The 17,529-nt window shown below is 37.0% G+C and overlaps 1 protein-coding gene across 1 annotated transcript in view; it reads left to right on the forward strand.

Annotated features, from left to right (window-relative positions):
* Nucleotides 1-17,529, forward strand: part of TGFB2 (transforming growth factor beta 2) — a 90,244-nt gene that overhangs the window by 57,576 nt on the left and 15,139 nt on the right. Inside the window, exon 2 of the mRNA XM_074309188.1 lies at nt 5,705-5,868. Within this exon, the coding sequence (XP_074165289.1) occupies nt 5,705-5,868 (164 nt within the window). The remainder of the gene's footprint in view (nt 1-5,704; nt 5,869-17,529) is intronic.

The following is a 17,529-nucleotide window of genomic DNA, read 5'->3' on the forward strand; positions in this document are numbered from 1 at the left end:
TGAATAATACTATATAGAAAGATAGAACTGGCTTCATTGTTCATTAAGTACAACTGCTTTGTTCCCCAAACTGACCTACCTTGATTATTATCATCAGCTGTTTTCATGAAAGCACAATGCTAGATGAAATAATAATTGAAGCAGTATTATCAGGAAAGGGAGTTGAGGAGCCAGCTTGGGGGGGAATAAGGAACAGCATATTATTTTTAGCATAATAGAAAACAACATTAGTTGAGATAGTAGAGTTTGTAATTACACTAGTAACTATTCCTTTTCTCTACTCAACTCTATGCTACTAGAAAGCAAAGGCCATGCCTTAAGTTTGTATCTTCCCATTAACTAGCACTGGGTTTTGTACACAGTTAGTACTTTATAATTGTTGAATAAAATTTCCTTGAATTCTGACAGTTTAGATTTTTACCTGTTTCTTCATGTTGTTTTCCATTGTCTGAATCAGGAAATCAGGGTTAAAGTAAGAATGAATTATCCTAGGTTTTTATTTTTATTTACTTATTTGTTTATTTTGATTTCACTCAACACAAATCACACTTGAACACTGTTCATGGGCTAGCTACTGCTCTGTATGTAGGAAGGCAATATGGAAGATTAAGGGCCACTCAGGGTTTATTGTAGGGAAAGGATCAAAATTAAGAATTGAAAGATAAGCTTAAAAGGACTGTGGGAGTATTTGTTTGTCTGGATTGAGGAGAGAGTGGTAAGTGGTAGTATCAGAAAAGGTTAGGGTCAAGAATCTGATGACTTGTGATCAATAAGAATACAGTGTTGGGGCTGTAGGGAACAATATATAGACAACTCTCATTCCAGAAGGGGAAAAAACTACTTCTTGGAGAAAGGCAGAGGAAAAATCTCCATCCCTCCAAGTCTTGCTGGGTGGATGAGTGATGCTCAAGTCATTAAATCCCTACCCTGCCCATCTGGGCCTCTGAGCAGGGGGAGTGGGCCTCAAAAGTCCCAGCAGTATTCTGACAGGCCTGTTTTGGTCCTCCGGCACCGAGCATCCAGAAAGCTTTCCAGAGGGTTAGGGCAGGGTCAAAGAAGTGGGCCAAAAGCAATTAGCAGAGAGGGTTTTAAAAAAATTCTTTTCAAATACTGAGACATCAGACAGGTTGTTCAAGTTTCTCAGACAGGCAGGGGGCTTCTGACCCTAAAGCAAATGACAGCAGGGGAAAGCAGCAACCCAAATGTTGAAAGTGGTAGACAGTCATTCAGTCAACAATATTTATTGAGTCCCCACTGTGCACTGAGCCTGGAACTGGGCTGGAGGGTAGGTTGGCTGTTGTCTCAGCATGTGCATCCCACCATTGCAACAGGACCCAGGCAGGAAGTTGCTAGCCTCTGGCAGAACTGCACAGCAGTCGTTCCACCTTATGTATAAACTGCTTCTACTCATAAAATAAAGGGGTGGGAAGAAATCTGGGTTTGTGTTATCAGGGAGTTGAAATCTAAACAAGGCTAAATGGTTATAATAGCCAGAGGGGGAGAGGGCCCTTTGCCAGAATATAGAGAACATAACAACTGCATTTAATAACAATCAAGCTACTCCTGTAAATATTTGCATATAAGGGCTTCAAAAACTCCAAAACCCAAGACAGGCCATTTGGGTGATTTGCTTATAAAGTGGAGGGGAAATTGACCTGTTGGTCTTAGGCGGCCATAATAAGAGAGAGTGTGGGCATAAGACCAGAAAGAAAGAGAAAAACCCTCCAAAGTTTAATAAACACAAAAGAGAATAAAAATAAATCTCCAGAGCTTTTATTTACAAACCTTGATGGAAGGAGAAGATAGAAGCTTATGGTGTGTGAGGAAAGGATTGTGTTTGTCCATGTGCTGCTGGTCAGTAAGGTTCCATTGAGAGAAGAGAAGAGGGAGGGGGAAAATAAAAGACAAGACTTGTTTACTTTTCCTGACAACAGGAAACATATTAAATTAGTTCCACTCCTTAAAGATGCTCTTTCAAAGAACACTTGCAACTTCTGCTGTATAATAGTGAGAGGCCTTACACTGCTGCAAATTCTGCTCCTTCACTGGGGGACAGTTTCTCAAACAAATTTCAGCTAGCATATATGATATGTCGCATATGTTCTCCAGCACTGCCCTGTCTTTTTTTCTGGTTCCTTGACTGTGTTCATAGCCTTCGCCATCCCTGAGTTGGCCCAGTTGGGACATAGGCTGAACACCAGAACATGAGGGATGAGGAGACAGGATAAGAAGGACCAGTGTTACTGAGTCACCTGGATCCGGGACTTTTCAGGAATAATAGCAGCAGGCCTTTATAGAATGCTGTGTCAGCTAGTCACCAGCTGTTTGATCCTATGCAAGTTGCTTAACTTTCTTAAGTTCACTTTCCTCATCTGTAAAATGGGAATAATTAAAGCATCTACCCTGCAGGGTTGTTGTGAAGATCAAATGAAATAATGTTTGTAAAGTATGAACTAATACATAAATATTTATTCTTACTCATACTAATATATGATCTGGGATATTCAGATACGAAGTGGCATAATAATAATGGTAAAAAAATAATAACAGCAGCTTCTATTTATAGAGTGATTTAAGGTTTTGTGTAGCACTTTACAAATATCTCATTTGATCCTGAAAACAAGGTTTTACAGGTTTTTTTTGTTTTGTTTTGTTTTGTTTTGTTTTTGTTTTGTTTTGTTTTGTTTTTTATTGAGGTTAAATGACTCACCTAGTGGTTACATAGCTAATAAATGTCTGAGGTCACATTTGAACTCAGCTCTTCCAGGTGTTGAGGTCCTGAGTAACTAGGGGAGATTGGCAGAGAAAGCCTGAAGTACTGATACGATTATAACACTCTCTGAGGCAAGCAGGGAAGGGGACTCCACGGGGGTCAGCTCAACTTTACAGTTCCACCCTGGTGGAGATCTTGGGAAACCCCAACCTACTGTATCCAATCAGAAAGCCAAGTTATGACGTCAAATCCCTGAGGTTAAATTTCCCCTAAAAATCTATCCATGGCCTATCCTAACTTTGTTGAATCCCTTTTGGGTTAGTCCACCATGGCATTCTACCTCATGGTGTCTCTCCTTAGACTAGCTAACTAATTCTTTTAGGGTGTTAAACTTCTGTCTGAATTTAGCTTGCCAATCAGTGGCATATTATGCCTCATGGCATATTCCCTTTCTCTTGGTTATTTGTGAGTCCCATTAGGAAAGGTGTCTTTTTTCCATTTTAATTGTTAAAACTTCTTTCTTTGATAACTATATGCTCTCTCAAATCTATTTCATATTTACTACTCCAGGTGTCTATTTTACCTTTGCATTTTGTCTGTAAGCTCTTCTCATATATAAAGATACTTTTTTGCAAGTAGAAAGTCATTGTGAATTCTTCACATATGAAGTGCTACTGAACACCAACATTTGATGGTAAACCTCATCATTTGGTGCAAGACCTCATCACAGACCCAGCTCTCTGAGCAGTGTACATGTTACTTGCCCAGAATCACAGAGCTATTGTGTATTTTGTCTATCTATCAATCTATCTGTCCATCTATCTACTTATCTTTATCTATTTTTCTACCTCTTTATTTAGCTATTAATCTTTTATTTATCTATCCCTACCTATCTACCAACCTCTCTCCCCATCTATAAACCTCTCTATGTACTTCTCTGTCCTTATCAACCTACAACTCTTTCCCTTCCCCCACCCCCACACTTTTCCTCTATCCCTCCCCTTCTATCTACTTGAGAGATTTGTTTAGAATAAGTAGTAGAGAGCTGCTCTGAATCAGGAATCCGGAAATTCAAGAGTTGCTCCTAACATGAACTAGCTGGGTGGCTTTGGACAGATCACTTAAGTTTTCAGTGCAACTGACTAAAACTAAGTTGCAGAACAGATCCCAATCTGCACCACTAAAATGGATATCTTTATGAGGACCTCTCTGTTCTTCAAAGTCCCCTATATAATCAAATAAACAGTTATTCATTGATTCATTTAGTGCAGACTTGTGATTTCATGGGTATATATATATATATGAACTAACAATTGAAACATTGGTATAGATCAGCAACTCAACTCTAACTTAGAGCATTAGAAAGTTGCCTGGAGGCCCTGAGTGTCCAAAGTTACATAGCTAGTATGTTTTAGTTGTAGAACTTGAACCCAGATCTTCCTAAATCTGATCTTTCATCTGCTACACTATGCTTGTATTGTTGTTTAGTCGATTTCAATTGAGTCTGACTCTTCATGATCCCATTTGGGGTTTTCTAGGCAAAAATATTTGAGAGGTTTACCATTTTCTTCTCCATTTAATAGGTGAGAAAATTGAGACAAGCAGGGTTAAGTGACTTATCCAAGGTGACACAGTACTCTATTCACCAAGCCACCTAGCTATTATAATAAACTCAAAAATTAATAAGTATATTTATCTCTATTTTGTTGATGAGGAAATCTGATACTACAAGAGATTAAGGGGCTTGTTTAAGTTCACGGAGTTATCTGGATTTTTAAAAAAAAGTAATTCATGTGTGTTCAAAAGTTTAAGAAAGAAATCAACATTATTGAGTTCTCATTATATGCAGAGTATTGGTATAGGGACACTGTGAGGAATAATAAAAAGAAAACCTCTTACCTCTTCCTTAAATAGAACCTATAGTCTTAGATTATAGACTGAATAGGCCACAAAATTATTCCTCTGGACACTGGCCAGATTATCAGTGTTCCTAAAATGCTCACAATAATGAAACTAATCCTCTAGGTAGGGTCTGACAAGAGTAGAAAGCTTTTTGTCTCATTTGTAAGCTGGACACCATATCTAAAATTGAGTCTAAAGGAATATATTATAAAAATGTATATAAATACTTAATAAATGCAAAATAATGAAGTAATAGGAAATAGGGTTCATAGGGAAAACAGAACCTGAACTTAAAGTGAGGTTTTCTAGAAAGAAGGAGCATGTATCAGAAGATAGCAGGGAATGTCACCTATGAAATCATAGATATAAGATGGAAAGGGTAGGATGGGATAATAGAAGGGGAGCTGATCTAGGAATCAGCAACACTTTTCCAGAACTAAGGAAGACTTATATTACTTTAGGCAAATCACTTAACTACTCATTATCCCATGCAACTTTCTAACTCTCTGTGGATGTGTGTGTGTGTGTGTGTGTGTGTATGTGTGTGTGTGTGTGTGTGTGTGTGTGTGTGTGTGTGTGTGTTTGAGAAAGGACCAAAATACTGAAACCAGAAAAAGATGCAATATGCAGGCCTGGATAATATTGAACATTTTGATGCCAAACTTTCAAGGAAAAAAATATACAGGGCAAACTGCTTGCCATTACAAAGCTATTTTCTTGGCACTTTCAATTAAATTGTATGTAAGCCTGACAGCCATTGCTAGCCATCAACTGTGGTGCACTTGTTCTAGTTCATAAGTGTCTAGGATTTTCCACCACTCTTTCAGCTTTAAAGGACAGGGTTAACTGCATGCTCTCAAATAGAGTTCAAAATGGTTTGTTAATCTCTATTAATCTGTTATTCCCATAATCAAATGCACATGCTTATTTTTCCTGGTTAAATTGTTAATAATATGAAATTGGCAACTGGATCCCAAACCAAGTTGCAGATATTTTCCTTATGGTGTCTCTAGGGCTATCTTGTGCTGTGGTCTTTTGGGGAGAACAATGAATTTTATCATTCTCAGTGACTCCCTTAACTCTTTACAGATGCCATCCCGCCCACTTTGTACAGGCCCTACTTTAGAATTGTCAGATTTGATGTCTCAGCAATGGAGAAGAATGCTTCCAACTTGGTGAAAGCAGAATTCAGGGTCTTTCGTCTGCAGAATCCTAAGGCCCGGGTGTCTGAGCAACGGATTGAGCTCTATCAGGTAAATTGTCTGGGATAGTTGGGATGATTTATAAACTAATAGGAGAATTCTTTCTTCAATTTTGGCTTTTTTACCCCATTTGGCCATCACATCAACTACATAATACATGAATGTTTATATGCACAGAGTGGTAGACAAAAGACAAAAGTGTAGTCAAAAGACCTAAGTCCAAATTGTATGAATGACACTAAAAAAAAGAAAAGAAGGAAAAATGGAAGGAAGAAAAGAAAGAAAGGAAAAAGGAAGGAAGAAAGGAAAGAAGGAAGGAAAGGAAGGAAGGAAGGAAGGAAGGAAGAAAGGAAGGAAGGAAGGAAGGAAGGAAGGAAGGAAGGAAGGAAGGAAGGAAAAAATAATGCTTATCTTGGGCAAGTTACTGTTTTCTTCCTCTGTCAAATGAAGGTTTGGACTTGGATGTCCTCTTATGTAGTCATATCGTGACAGAGATGTCATTTATGAATACTCTGGAAGGAATGAAGGAAGGGGAAGAAGGTTTTTCATGATGAACTGAGCCAAATGTTCTATAAAAGAGGAATGGTTTGGGATTCAGAAAACTTGGATTCTAATTCTAATTCTGCTGCTTATTAGTTAGTTTTACTTTCTGTTCTATTTTGCTTCACTTTAAAATGGTAAAAATAGTACCTGTCCTGATTACTGAGTGCTTGGGAGCATCAGATAAAATAACATGTCTTAATAGCAAAATGAAAATACTTTTTAAGCTGCAAAACAATCTATGTTTTTCTCATTATTATTATTATTATTATTATTATTATTATTATTATTATTATTCTATCCCTTGAGGGGATACAACAGAATGATAGACAGTTCTGTGGGTGAGATACCTTCCTACTCTGTAATTTTTTCCAGACATAATCCCTAATCTCAGGGGAGTCTCATCCTCAAATCAGGAGGGATATGAACAGGGAGCCAGAGAAATAAAAACTATTTGAAGGGGAAAGAGAGAGCAGTGGCTGGTTCTGTAATGAAATAAATCAGTTAATCAGCAAGCATTTATGGAATGCCTGCCTACAGAGATACAAATGCAAAACTGATATAAGAAAAGGAAAGAGATTAAAAAGGGAGGAAAGATACAGAGGAGGAGAAGGAAGTGAGGAGGAAATTTGGGAAATGACATCAAGAGGAGACATGGGGATGAAGGACAAAGAAAATGGATAGAGAGGAAGTAAAGAAGAAAGGAGAGTGGACCAGAAGGGGAAAGACTTCTTTTTCTTTTGGAGGTATAGAAATCTTCACCATCACCCACTCCCATATCTGATATCCTGAAATACATTTTTATATTTACTTTGGTAAAAAAAAGTTTCTGACAAGAAAATATGTAATTTTAATGCATCCACTTCATTTCTGGATATACTTGCTCATTGTAACTATATGCATTATGACTCTGAACCTTTAAAAGTGCCCATAGAAATTCCCTTTTGATGTGTTGTGAAGACTGGCAAAACAACGTTGAAATCTTTCATTGGTGGGAAGGTAGCTGCTCTGAGGTATACTCCCATAAAATAACTGGGTAGAATTGGTCAGCTGCTCTAGCAGGTATATTTTGTTATGAGGATGGTGATGTAATTAATAATAGCTGACATTTATGTAGCTCTTCAAAGTTGTAAGAGCACTTTCTATGCATAAAACCATTCGGTGCTCACAACAACCCTGTAGGGAGGGGAGCTACTATCATCATCATCATTATTAATCCACTTTTATTAGTGAGAAAACAAAAATTCAGAAAAGTTCAAACAGCTTGTAGGTTTCAAAAAGCATGAAATCTTCCTGACTCCAAGCCCACTATGTTATCCATCATACCAAATCATCTCTCATCATTAAAGCAGAGTGTGAGGAAAAGGGGAGCAGTTTGTTTTATTTGTGGGGAGGCAATTGGGGTTAATAAATGACTTGTTCAAAGTCACACAGCTAGTAAATGCTAAGTATTTGAGATCAAATTTGAATTCAGAATCTCCTGACTTCAGGGTTGATACTCTATCCCTTGTGCCATCTAGCTGCTCAGGGAAATTTTTTTTTAATTAGCAATAAATCTTCGTTTGGCAATCTTTAGACTGTAATTTCTGTTCATTTAAATGGGCAAGATCACTGCTTTATCTAAGGGAAAACAGTTTGTCAGACCATTGATTCTGTTTATAAGTTAGCAGAATTTGAATACAAATGGTTTTCAATCAGTAATGTACATTCAAATCATTGATGGATTGATTGCAAAAGTTTTCTTCTGTTCTTTAAAGTAGATCCCAAAGGATTTTTATTTGGTAACACTTTGTAAACCTGGCAGCACTTTGTTCTTGCTAATGTACATTCTTGAAAATGATAGAATTTAATTTCTTTAAAAACATTAAAAATTGTAAATTCAATCTGATTCCTCATAATCTTTACTGGATACAATAAATATTTGTCCTCCTTTTCTCACTGTTAGCTGGGGAAGGGAAATTAGAATAGATAACAAAAGAACTTTTGGAAGAAAAAAATAAACATTTCAGATATTATTTAGTGCATGTCTACCCTTTTCCCCCATTTTATAGAGGATGAAAATGGGGTTAAGTGAAAGGAGGGTTTAGTGACTTGTCAAAAGTTAGAACACTAGTGAACATTCCATGATATTATATGTCCATGAACAATTACTGTGATAAACATAGACTTGTATAAGTATTGACTGTTGAGGTCTGCTTTACTCCTAAACTTTATTTCAACTTATTGAGAGTGAATAAATCAGTTGAGAATAATAAAAAGAAAAATAATAGGCTGTCTTTTGGGATAGTGAGTTTCTCATCTCTGGAAGTATTTAAGCAAAGGCTGGATGACCACTTACTGTGATTATTATTCAGAAAGAGGAATTCTGGCATCAAGTGAGAGGTTGCACTAGAAGGTCTGTCAACCCCTTTTCAGGTTCTATGATTTTTCTCCCTCTGAGAGTGATTAACTATTTCAGAAGAGCTCAGATATTGCTAATGTTTGTACTCCTTATTTGTCCTTAAATGTTGATTTATTCCCATTTGTCCAGTTGGAGACATCATCAGATAAGCCCCCAAATCTACATTGATTAGGGCTAGCCCCCAAATCTACATTGATTAGGTCTCTTTGATGTCAATGATAGCTAACATTCACATAAAGTTTTAAGGTTTGAACACATGTGATCTCATTTGATCCTCATTACAGCTTTGTGAGGGAAGTGCTATTATTGTTCCCATTTTTCAGGTGAAGAAAATGAGGCAGACAGCAATTAAGTGACTTTTTTTCAGCATCACACAACTCAAATTCATTCCCCTTAACTACAAATTTAACATTCTTCCTATTGCTTCAGGCTTCCTCCTATGCTTTGAGTTCAAGGTTCTCCCATGTCATATCCCATCATTAAAATTAGAATATGGACCTAGGTAGAGCCATATCATTTTTAATGACTTTTCACGTTTTTCTTCAAAGTAGTTGGTCAGTTAAGTAATACCATATTATCAGGACTGCACAGGGATTGCCATCTCTTCCCTCCCTGTGAGAGACTTTAGAAGTGGAAGCTTTTATTGAAAGACATATTTGGTTTGGCATTAAACCTTGGGACTTGGATTCCAATCTCTCAGTTTTTCCTATAGAATTCTCTGTCATCACTCTGGAGAGGGAGAAGATCTCAGGGCTGCCTTTCTCTGCCCCCTGATATACTAATCATCACTGAAGACCATATATTTATTTGATCCCAGTATGATTTCAAATGTACACCAAGATTTAGGACAATATTAGAGGGATAAAATCTTTTTTACAGAGGGAAAGAAAAAAACAACATTAAGTAAGAAAGTTTTGCCAGCTACGAATAGCCCTAGCAATGTTTTTAAAGATTTATACCAAATGCAACCTTTATTGGAATTTGATCAGATAAAGCTCCAATGATTTGGGAATGCCTTTGAACCCATGGTATTTATCATAACTCTTGGCCACTTTGGAAGTCCAAGTACATCTTTCTTTGATTAAATTGCTCCTGTATTTGTGATTAAATTTCTTCCAGAATTACGGGTTTGGGAAAGGGAAATGGGAAAAGAGAATCCCCTTCTGAAGAAGCATTCCAGAAACAAGCCAGGGGCACCATCTTAGAAAAGGGAAAACACAGCAGCATCCAGTTAGCTGCACTATATACCATAAGAACTGTATCAGCGTCACCATCTGGCCAGTTCAATGGCACCATGTAAATACTCTATTGATAAAACCAGACAATGACTTATAGGGCTGAAGGAAACTTAGTGGTCATTTAGACCACTTCATTTTAGTTAGACCATTTCATTTTACAGATGAGGAAACTGAGGTTCAGAGAGTTCAAGCATCTTGCTCAGGATAACAAAGATAACAAAGAGAACCAGGACTAGAAGGATAATTGATAATAATAATAATAAAAGTTAACAATTAAGTAATGCTGTAGTATTTGCAAGGTAATTTAGATATATATCATTTAATTTTCACTATACCCCTGGGAGATGTGTTGTTATTCCAAATTTATAGATAAAAAGACACTGAAGTGAAGAGGGGTTAATGACATATTTAGGGAGGATTCAAACTCTAAGTCCAGCTCCTTTTCCCTATTTTGCCACCCATCCCCATACAACTCTGAAGTTGGCAACTTTGTTAGGACTAGTCTTTTTAATACTACATAATAAAATACAGAAAGTATTTTTTGTCTTCTAGATATAATAATCATAGATATTCTTAATTTTCTCTGGATAAACATTAGCCATTAGTATCTAAGAAAATGCCCAAAGCCTTCTTAAAGTTGTTGATTGTTTTATATATATTTATATATATTTATTATATATTTACAACTCAGTCTGTCAAATGGTATAGTATAACTTCCTACATTTAATGGATTGGGATCAGACACAATCCTAATACATGGACAGTTTGAAACTATAGAGAAGCCATAGTTGCCATAGCTGCTTCAGACTCTTTCCTTGCCAGGGAGCAATTCTTAGGTGTGAATTGCCACACTAAAATTTAGTAACCAGGAACATGATCTCACTCTACCATTATAAGGGGTGGAAAAAAAAGTCTTCTTCTATAAACTAATTAGATTAAAAAGACATTTTAAATAATGCAGAAATTCCTTTAATTTCTCTTAAAATGATGTCCTTGGGTAAAGGGGACGTTTCTTCCCTCTAACATCCTGGAGTTTGTTGAATGATTTTGCCTTCCATATTTATATTGATTGTGACTCTAGAAATGTTGACCTTATTGTCTCTCAGAGTTTTTCTTCCCAGATAGAAAAGTTATCTAAATCTATGCTCTTAAATGGGATTATTTTCAAGAACAAGTTACGAGCTTCAAACCATTGAGCAGTTAATGTGTTAAAATAACTTACTAGAGAAGCAGGGTGGTGTGTTTGGGTCATATGTCAGCCAAAATGCTGTCTTTTATCATGATGTTGGTGTGAGGCTGCATATATTCGGTTCCTGATAGGCTTGAGGAATGGAATCTGCTGAGCATTCCCCATTAATCATTAGAGAAGGAATGTGTTGAGTTGAAATGAGCTTGCTACCTTATCCAGTGTGTTTCAGCGGAGCTCTGGATTACCAACAAGGGAATAAAAAGTCAAGAGAAACAATGGAACTGTACAGAAACACACATTGGCAGTATTTTCATTGTTACCTCTGGCTCTTTTGGAACTCTGGGAGAAAAAAAACTTTTTTTGGAAATATACCTTAAATCTTCTTGGATCGCAGTACTGAGTTACCAGATTGGGTTATAGTTACATTTTTGTCAGTTAAATCTTGAGGTATGTGCACTAATGTAGTTTAATTATTCTATAGATAATATGACAATGGTGATTCCAAAGCTACATGTCTTTGAAAGTCAGAGGAGAGTGTTCATATCACACTTCTGATATTTACTATCTCTGTGATCTTTGACAAAACTCTTGATCTCTAGGAGCCTCAGTTTCCTCATCTGTTAAATCAGGGTCTTCATCAAATGACCAGAGAGCTTCCTTCTCCTTCTAGATCCAGGACTAGTCCTTGCCTTGACCACAAATTTGCTGTTGGGTCTTAGGAAGTCCAGGTGACTTCTCTGAGGCTTAGTTTCTTGTAAAACAAGAGGAATTAGATCTCTAAGATTACTACTATCTCTAATGCCCTTGTATTCTAATTCTAGTACAAGATCAGAGAAACAAGTCTTAGTTTTAAAGGAATTCTGGTGTCAGCTATGCTGGAACATAGCCTTCATGAGATTAATAAGTTTTCTCCATTTTTATTCCTCCTCAGATATACTTATACTCCCTCTGTCTCTATTACTGTCTTTATCACTGTATCTGCCTCTGTTTCTGTCTGTGTCTGAAAATCTGTCCCTCTCTTCTTCCTCCTTTCCTCCTTCCCCTTTCTCTCTCTCTCTCTCTCTCTCTCTCTCTCTCTCTCTCTCTCTCTCTCTCTCTCTCTCTCTCTCTCTCTCTCTCTCTCTCTCTTCTCTCTCTCTCTCTCTCACACACACACACACACACACACACACACACACACACACACACACACACACACACAGAGTTTAGCTTTCATTTCTCATTTTGCCCAGGGGTGCACAAAATAAAAAAAGAGGTCAGCCAAAAAAAGAGTGACTGTTAAATTAGATTTACAAAAAGTGCTACTGAAAGAGGTCATACTGTGCTTCTGTTGTCCAAGATTTTATGGCATACAATCCCCTTCACACCGATCCTTACCAAGGCGCCACTCTGTAGGCAGACACAGCACAGTACCCCCTTTTTAAAAAATGTCCTATGATATAATAAACACGTTGTATGCACGAGACCATTAATATCCAGATTTTTTCAAGCTGAACAGAAGTCATACTGCCCTGCTAGGGTAAGTAGATCATTGTCACTTCGGTAGCCCACTAAGGCTATCCCTTGGGTTCCAATCACTTGGTGAATGGGTGTGGTCAAAAAAGCCTAATTCGTGACCAGTTGTACTTTCCATTCAAGATTGCTTCTGTAGCTGCTATTTTAAGATCCTGGCACTGTTGTAACTCTGACTTTAGACTACTGCTCTACTTGACACCTTTCTTTAAAAATAAAAGCAAGAATCCAATTCCTACTGTTCCAAAGCAGGTTAGGCCATCTGCAGCTGTTTTCCAAGGGTTCTTAAGATAGAGTTCAGAAGATTTTAATTCTAGTCTAAGTGCTACAATTTACCAATTGCAAAAGAAAAAACAAAACAAAACAAAACAAAACAACACTGATCTTGGAGTTAAGGAGGATCTGCTTTTGTATCTTGTCTTTGCTGCTTCTTGCCTTTGTGACCTTGGACAAGAAATTTAATGTCTGTGAGGAGAGAGGATTGGACTCTCCTCTATTGAGACCTCCCCACTATTTTCCAGTTCTAAATTCTATGTTTCTAGACAAATTGCTTTCCCTATTGGGGCTCACTCCTGTTATCTATAAAGTGAGTTTATTGGATTAGAAGATAACTTTAAGCAGTGTTTAGTTCTATTAAATAAACAGTGCCTGGTAAATCCCAGAGAGGCAACAAGAACAGGCTTTAAAACCTCAGTTTAAATCCTGCCTTGGACCCATACTGCTAAGTGACCCTGACTGAGTCAGTGAATTTCTCAGTGGGAAATTCCCTAAAAGTTATAGAGCAGTAGCTAATCTGCATTGGAATCAAAGGCTTACTCACCCAACCTAATAAACTCACAAATCCAGTGACTTGATCCCCCTATCCCTGTTAAAGTACTCTACCATGAATTTGACATAAATCAATAATATGGTCAGCATTCTCATGCCTCCTTAAGTCTTCAGTGGATTAATTCTGCTTGCAATTTTTCCAACTCAAACTACTATATAGATGTTTCTTTTCTTTCTTGCTATTGTATGAGCCTTGCTTCAAATATTAAATTCTATAATTATACATCTAGAAGGAACTTTAGAATTTACATAGGCCAATGTTGTCATTTTAGTCAACAAGTAGACCAACATTTTATTGAGTACTTGCTTTGTAGTAATCTCTGGGCTCTTGGAATACAAAAATAAGACAGAAGAAAGAAAGTCATTTCCTCCCACTCCTCGATCCCCACCTCTACTTCCCCTCTAATGGGGAACTTCTAAATTCCAGTCTAATGGGAGAAGACAAAACTAATAGGGAGTTGAAAAGCATAAAAGAGAAGAGAGAAGGTACTTAAGAGATTACATGATAGAGAAAATCCAGAGAGTCAGGAGTAGACATGGACACTTTCTGAACATTTTCATTAAATTGGAGGGTCCGAATTTTGTAGATGAAGAGACAAACCTCAAGGAAGTTAAGTGACTTATCTGTTACACAATCAATATTTGAATTCAGGTTTTTCTTACTTTAAGTCCAGCACTCTATTACCAAGCATCCTACCTGACTTTTACAGATGAGGAAATTGAAATCTTTGACATTGACTTTTTTTTTTGGTGGGGGGGAGGAAGGGCACATGAAGTTTTGAGATTCAAGAGACTATGATTATGTTGCTCCAGGTCAATAAGCCTTAGGGAAAGATCAAAATACTCATTGGAAATTGTCTATATCTCAAAGTTTGCTTATGTGTTAGCGCCATGCTTTGTCAGCTTTTCAGGGCCATTTTAACTGTTGAATCTCCAGTATCCAGCACTATGCCTTGCATGTAGAAATAGAGACTAGATTTTATTGATATAGAGAAGCTCTTGATGAGGAAAATCTCTCTGCCATTGGCATCTTCTCTGCATCTCAGGGCCATTTTATTCTCATATCCCCAGTACCCTATGCCTTGCAAGTAGAGATAGGGACTGAAATTTATTAGGAAAGAAAAGTACCTGATGAGGAAAATCCCTCTGCCAGTATAGGTGGCACCTTCTCTGCGGCTTATAGTCCATAAAAGATTTCTCTAGAACGATAATGTCAAACTCTCTTGTGCCCCACACTTTAATTAGCTAGCAAATCTCCCCAGTGAAGCTCAAACTAAATTAAAATATAATGTTTAGCAAATGTTTAACAAAATGTTTAACAAAATAAATAAAAGTACAATATAGTATAGATAGCAAAAATTTGTAGCTTTGTGGAGTTTGACACCACTGGAACTAGAGCACTAAAAAGTAAAATGACAGACTGTGCATTTCCTCTTTTTTCTCCCTTTTGCTGTAAAAAAATAATATTATAGCCTTTTTTACATCAATCAATTGCAGATATACTATGCTATCCACCAAGTCCTTGTAGCAAGGCAAAAAGTTAAACAAAGTCAACAGTTATCTGAACATCATAGTCATTTAAAATTACTCCTGATCATTTATGTCATAAACACTTGGGATGTAGGCTTATGCATTTGCTTGTGCTGCGAAAAGAGTCCCAGATTTAAAATCAGAGAAACAGAATTCAAACTCTAGCTCTTCCAGTTGCTTCCTCGTTTATAAAATGAGTATAGATAGCATTATAAATTTAGAGTTGAGAGAGACTTCGGACACCTGGAAGTCTAAACCCCCATACTGGTCTCATACGGAAAAGCTAGAGACCAAGATAGTTAATAGATGTCCAAGGTGGAATAGAAGATATCGTGACATTATTTGGGGTGGGAAACATGTACACAGATAATGTATCTGGGCATCTGGTTATTTAATCAGTTTTAGGATTTACCAAATTATACTATCACTCAGATTATACATATATCCCCATCTTAATCTATAGTGCAAGAGACTTGATCATATGTCCTTGGCATAGCTCAGCTAGACCTCTATTAACCTTGTCAAAAAAGTAAATCAATTTAAGTCTTGCATAAACCTGCTATGAACTCATGATAGTAATTACTACTTTCTTTTCTAAGTGCTCACAAAAACATTCCTTTAAAAACAAACCCTAGAATTTTGCCAGGGATTAAAAGTCAAGCATTTTGGACTACTGTCTTTTTTTTTGAGCATTCAGGCAATATTTTCCTTTCTCTGGGTCCCATTAACCAAAGTTTTTCAAAAATCGAATGATTAAAGGCTTAGAGCATGAAGGGACTTTAGAGATAACCCAGTTCAGGAGTCTGTGGGTAGATTTCAGGGGGGCCCATGAACTTGGATGGAAAAAAAAAGTGTATTTTTCTTTTCATTAACTTCTAGCTGGAATTCAACATTTCCTTCAATTATGGATGTAGAAAACAAAAACAATTATTCTCAGAAGGGATCCATAAGCTTAACTAGATTGACAAAGGGATTTTTGGCATACAAAAAATGTTTAAGAATCTTTGAATTAATTGGACCATCTCATTGTATGGATAAGGAAACTATAAAGGTCAGATAAATTAATTTGGCCAGCCTTGAAGATAGATAGCAAGTTAGCAATCACACATGCAAGTTCTTTAAGTTTCCTGGGAGATAATTATCTTTATTCTCATAACTTGAACTTCTAGAAGATGAATAGTTGCTCTCTTATTTCCTCATTTATTTCATTAATCATTTTTGTTTTATATTTTCTAGTTTGAAAATAATGCTTTTTGGTTGAAAAAATGAAAATAGTACTTGAATTGTTCTGCCTTCTTTTTTATCTTGTATTATTTCATGTCACTCCAAGCAGTGTTCATAGTCTTTCCTTGCTTTCTTTTTTCTCTTAACAGAGTGTGAAACCTTTTTGCTATTCTTAGTATTCATTATAGCACTGAAACCCATCCTGGGCTTTGGTGTTTTGGTCATTATTCTTACTGTAATTCTTCAGTTAAATGTTCTTGTTTCAATTTTTCTCTACATTTTATATGTGTGTATGTGTTATGCATATATATACATACATATATACATGTACATACATACATGCATTTTGTCAGTAAGTTCCCTGTTATTAAGTTTCTTTAGACAATTCTATTCTTGATTTTTATTTCCTCCAGTGGAATAATTTGTATCATTGGAAATCTTCCTTCCTTCCTTCCTTCCTTCCTTCCTTCCTTCCTTCCTTCCTTCCTTCCCTCCTTCCCTCCTTCCCTCCTTCCTTCCTTCCTTCCTTCCTTCCCTCCTTCCTTCCTTCCTTCCTTCCTTCCTTCCTTCCTTCTTCCTTCCTTCCTTCCTTCCTTCCTTCCTTCCTTCCCTCCTTCCTTCCTTCCTTCCTTCCTTCCTTCCTTCCTTCCTTCCTTCCTTCCTTCCTTCCCTCCTTCCTTCCTTCCTTCCTTCTTCCTTCCTTCCTTCCTTCCTTCCTTCCTTCCTTCCTTCCTTCCTTCCTTCCTTCCTTCCTTCCTTCCTTCTTCCTTCCTTCCTCTTCCTTCCTTCCTTCCTTCCTTCCTTCCTTCCTTCCTTCCTTCCTTCCTTCCTTCCTTCCTTCTTGCTGTCATGCCTCTCTCTCTTATCCCCCCTCTCTTTCCTTCCTTTATTTTTGTTTTTCCTTTCCTTTCCTTTCCTTCCCTCACCCTTTCTTCTCTTTCCTTTTGAATTGACTTCCTTTAAAAAATTTAGGTCATGGTATTTTGTCTATCCCCTTTTTTTCTGAACTTTTAAAAATTTACACTCCCACAGGATTGGCTACATATCAACCTATGTGTGCAATGACATGCCTTATCTACAGTTAATTCTAAGATTGACTGGTCATATCCTTTCAAGCTTCTGACCACTTCTACTTTAGCTAGCAGCTCCTCCTTTTTGATTCAGAATAGCAGCAGCTTCCTCATCATTCTCTCTACTTCCTCCAGCTTGAAATTATCAAGAAGTTATGTTTTTGTGACTCTTTGAAAAGC

The sequence above is a fragment of the Sminthopsis crassicaudata genome, chromosome 4, assembly GCF_048593235.1.
Source record: "Sminthopsis crassicaudata isolate SCR6 chromosome 4, ASM4859323v1, whole genome shotgun sequence".
Lineage (NCBI taxonomy): Eukaryota > Metazoa > Chordata > Mammalia > Dasyuromorphia > Dasyuridae > Sminthopsis > Sminthopsis crassicaudata.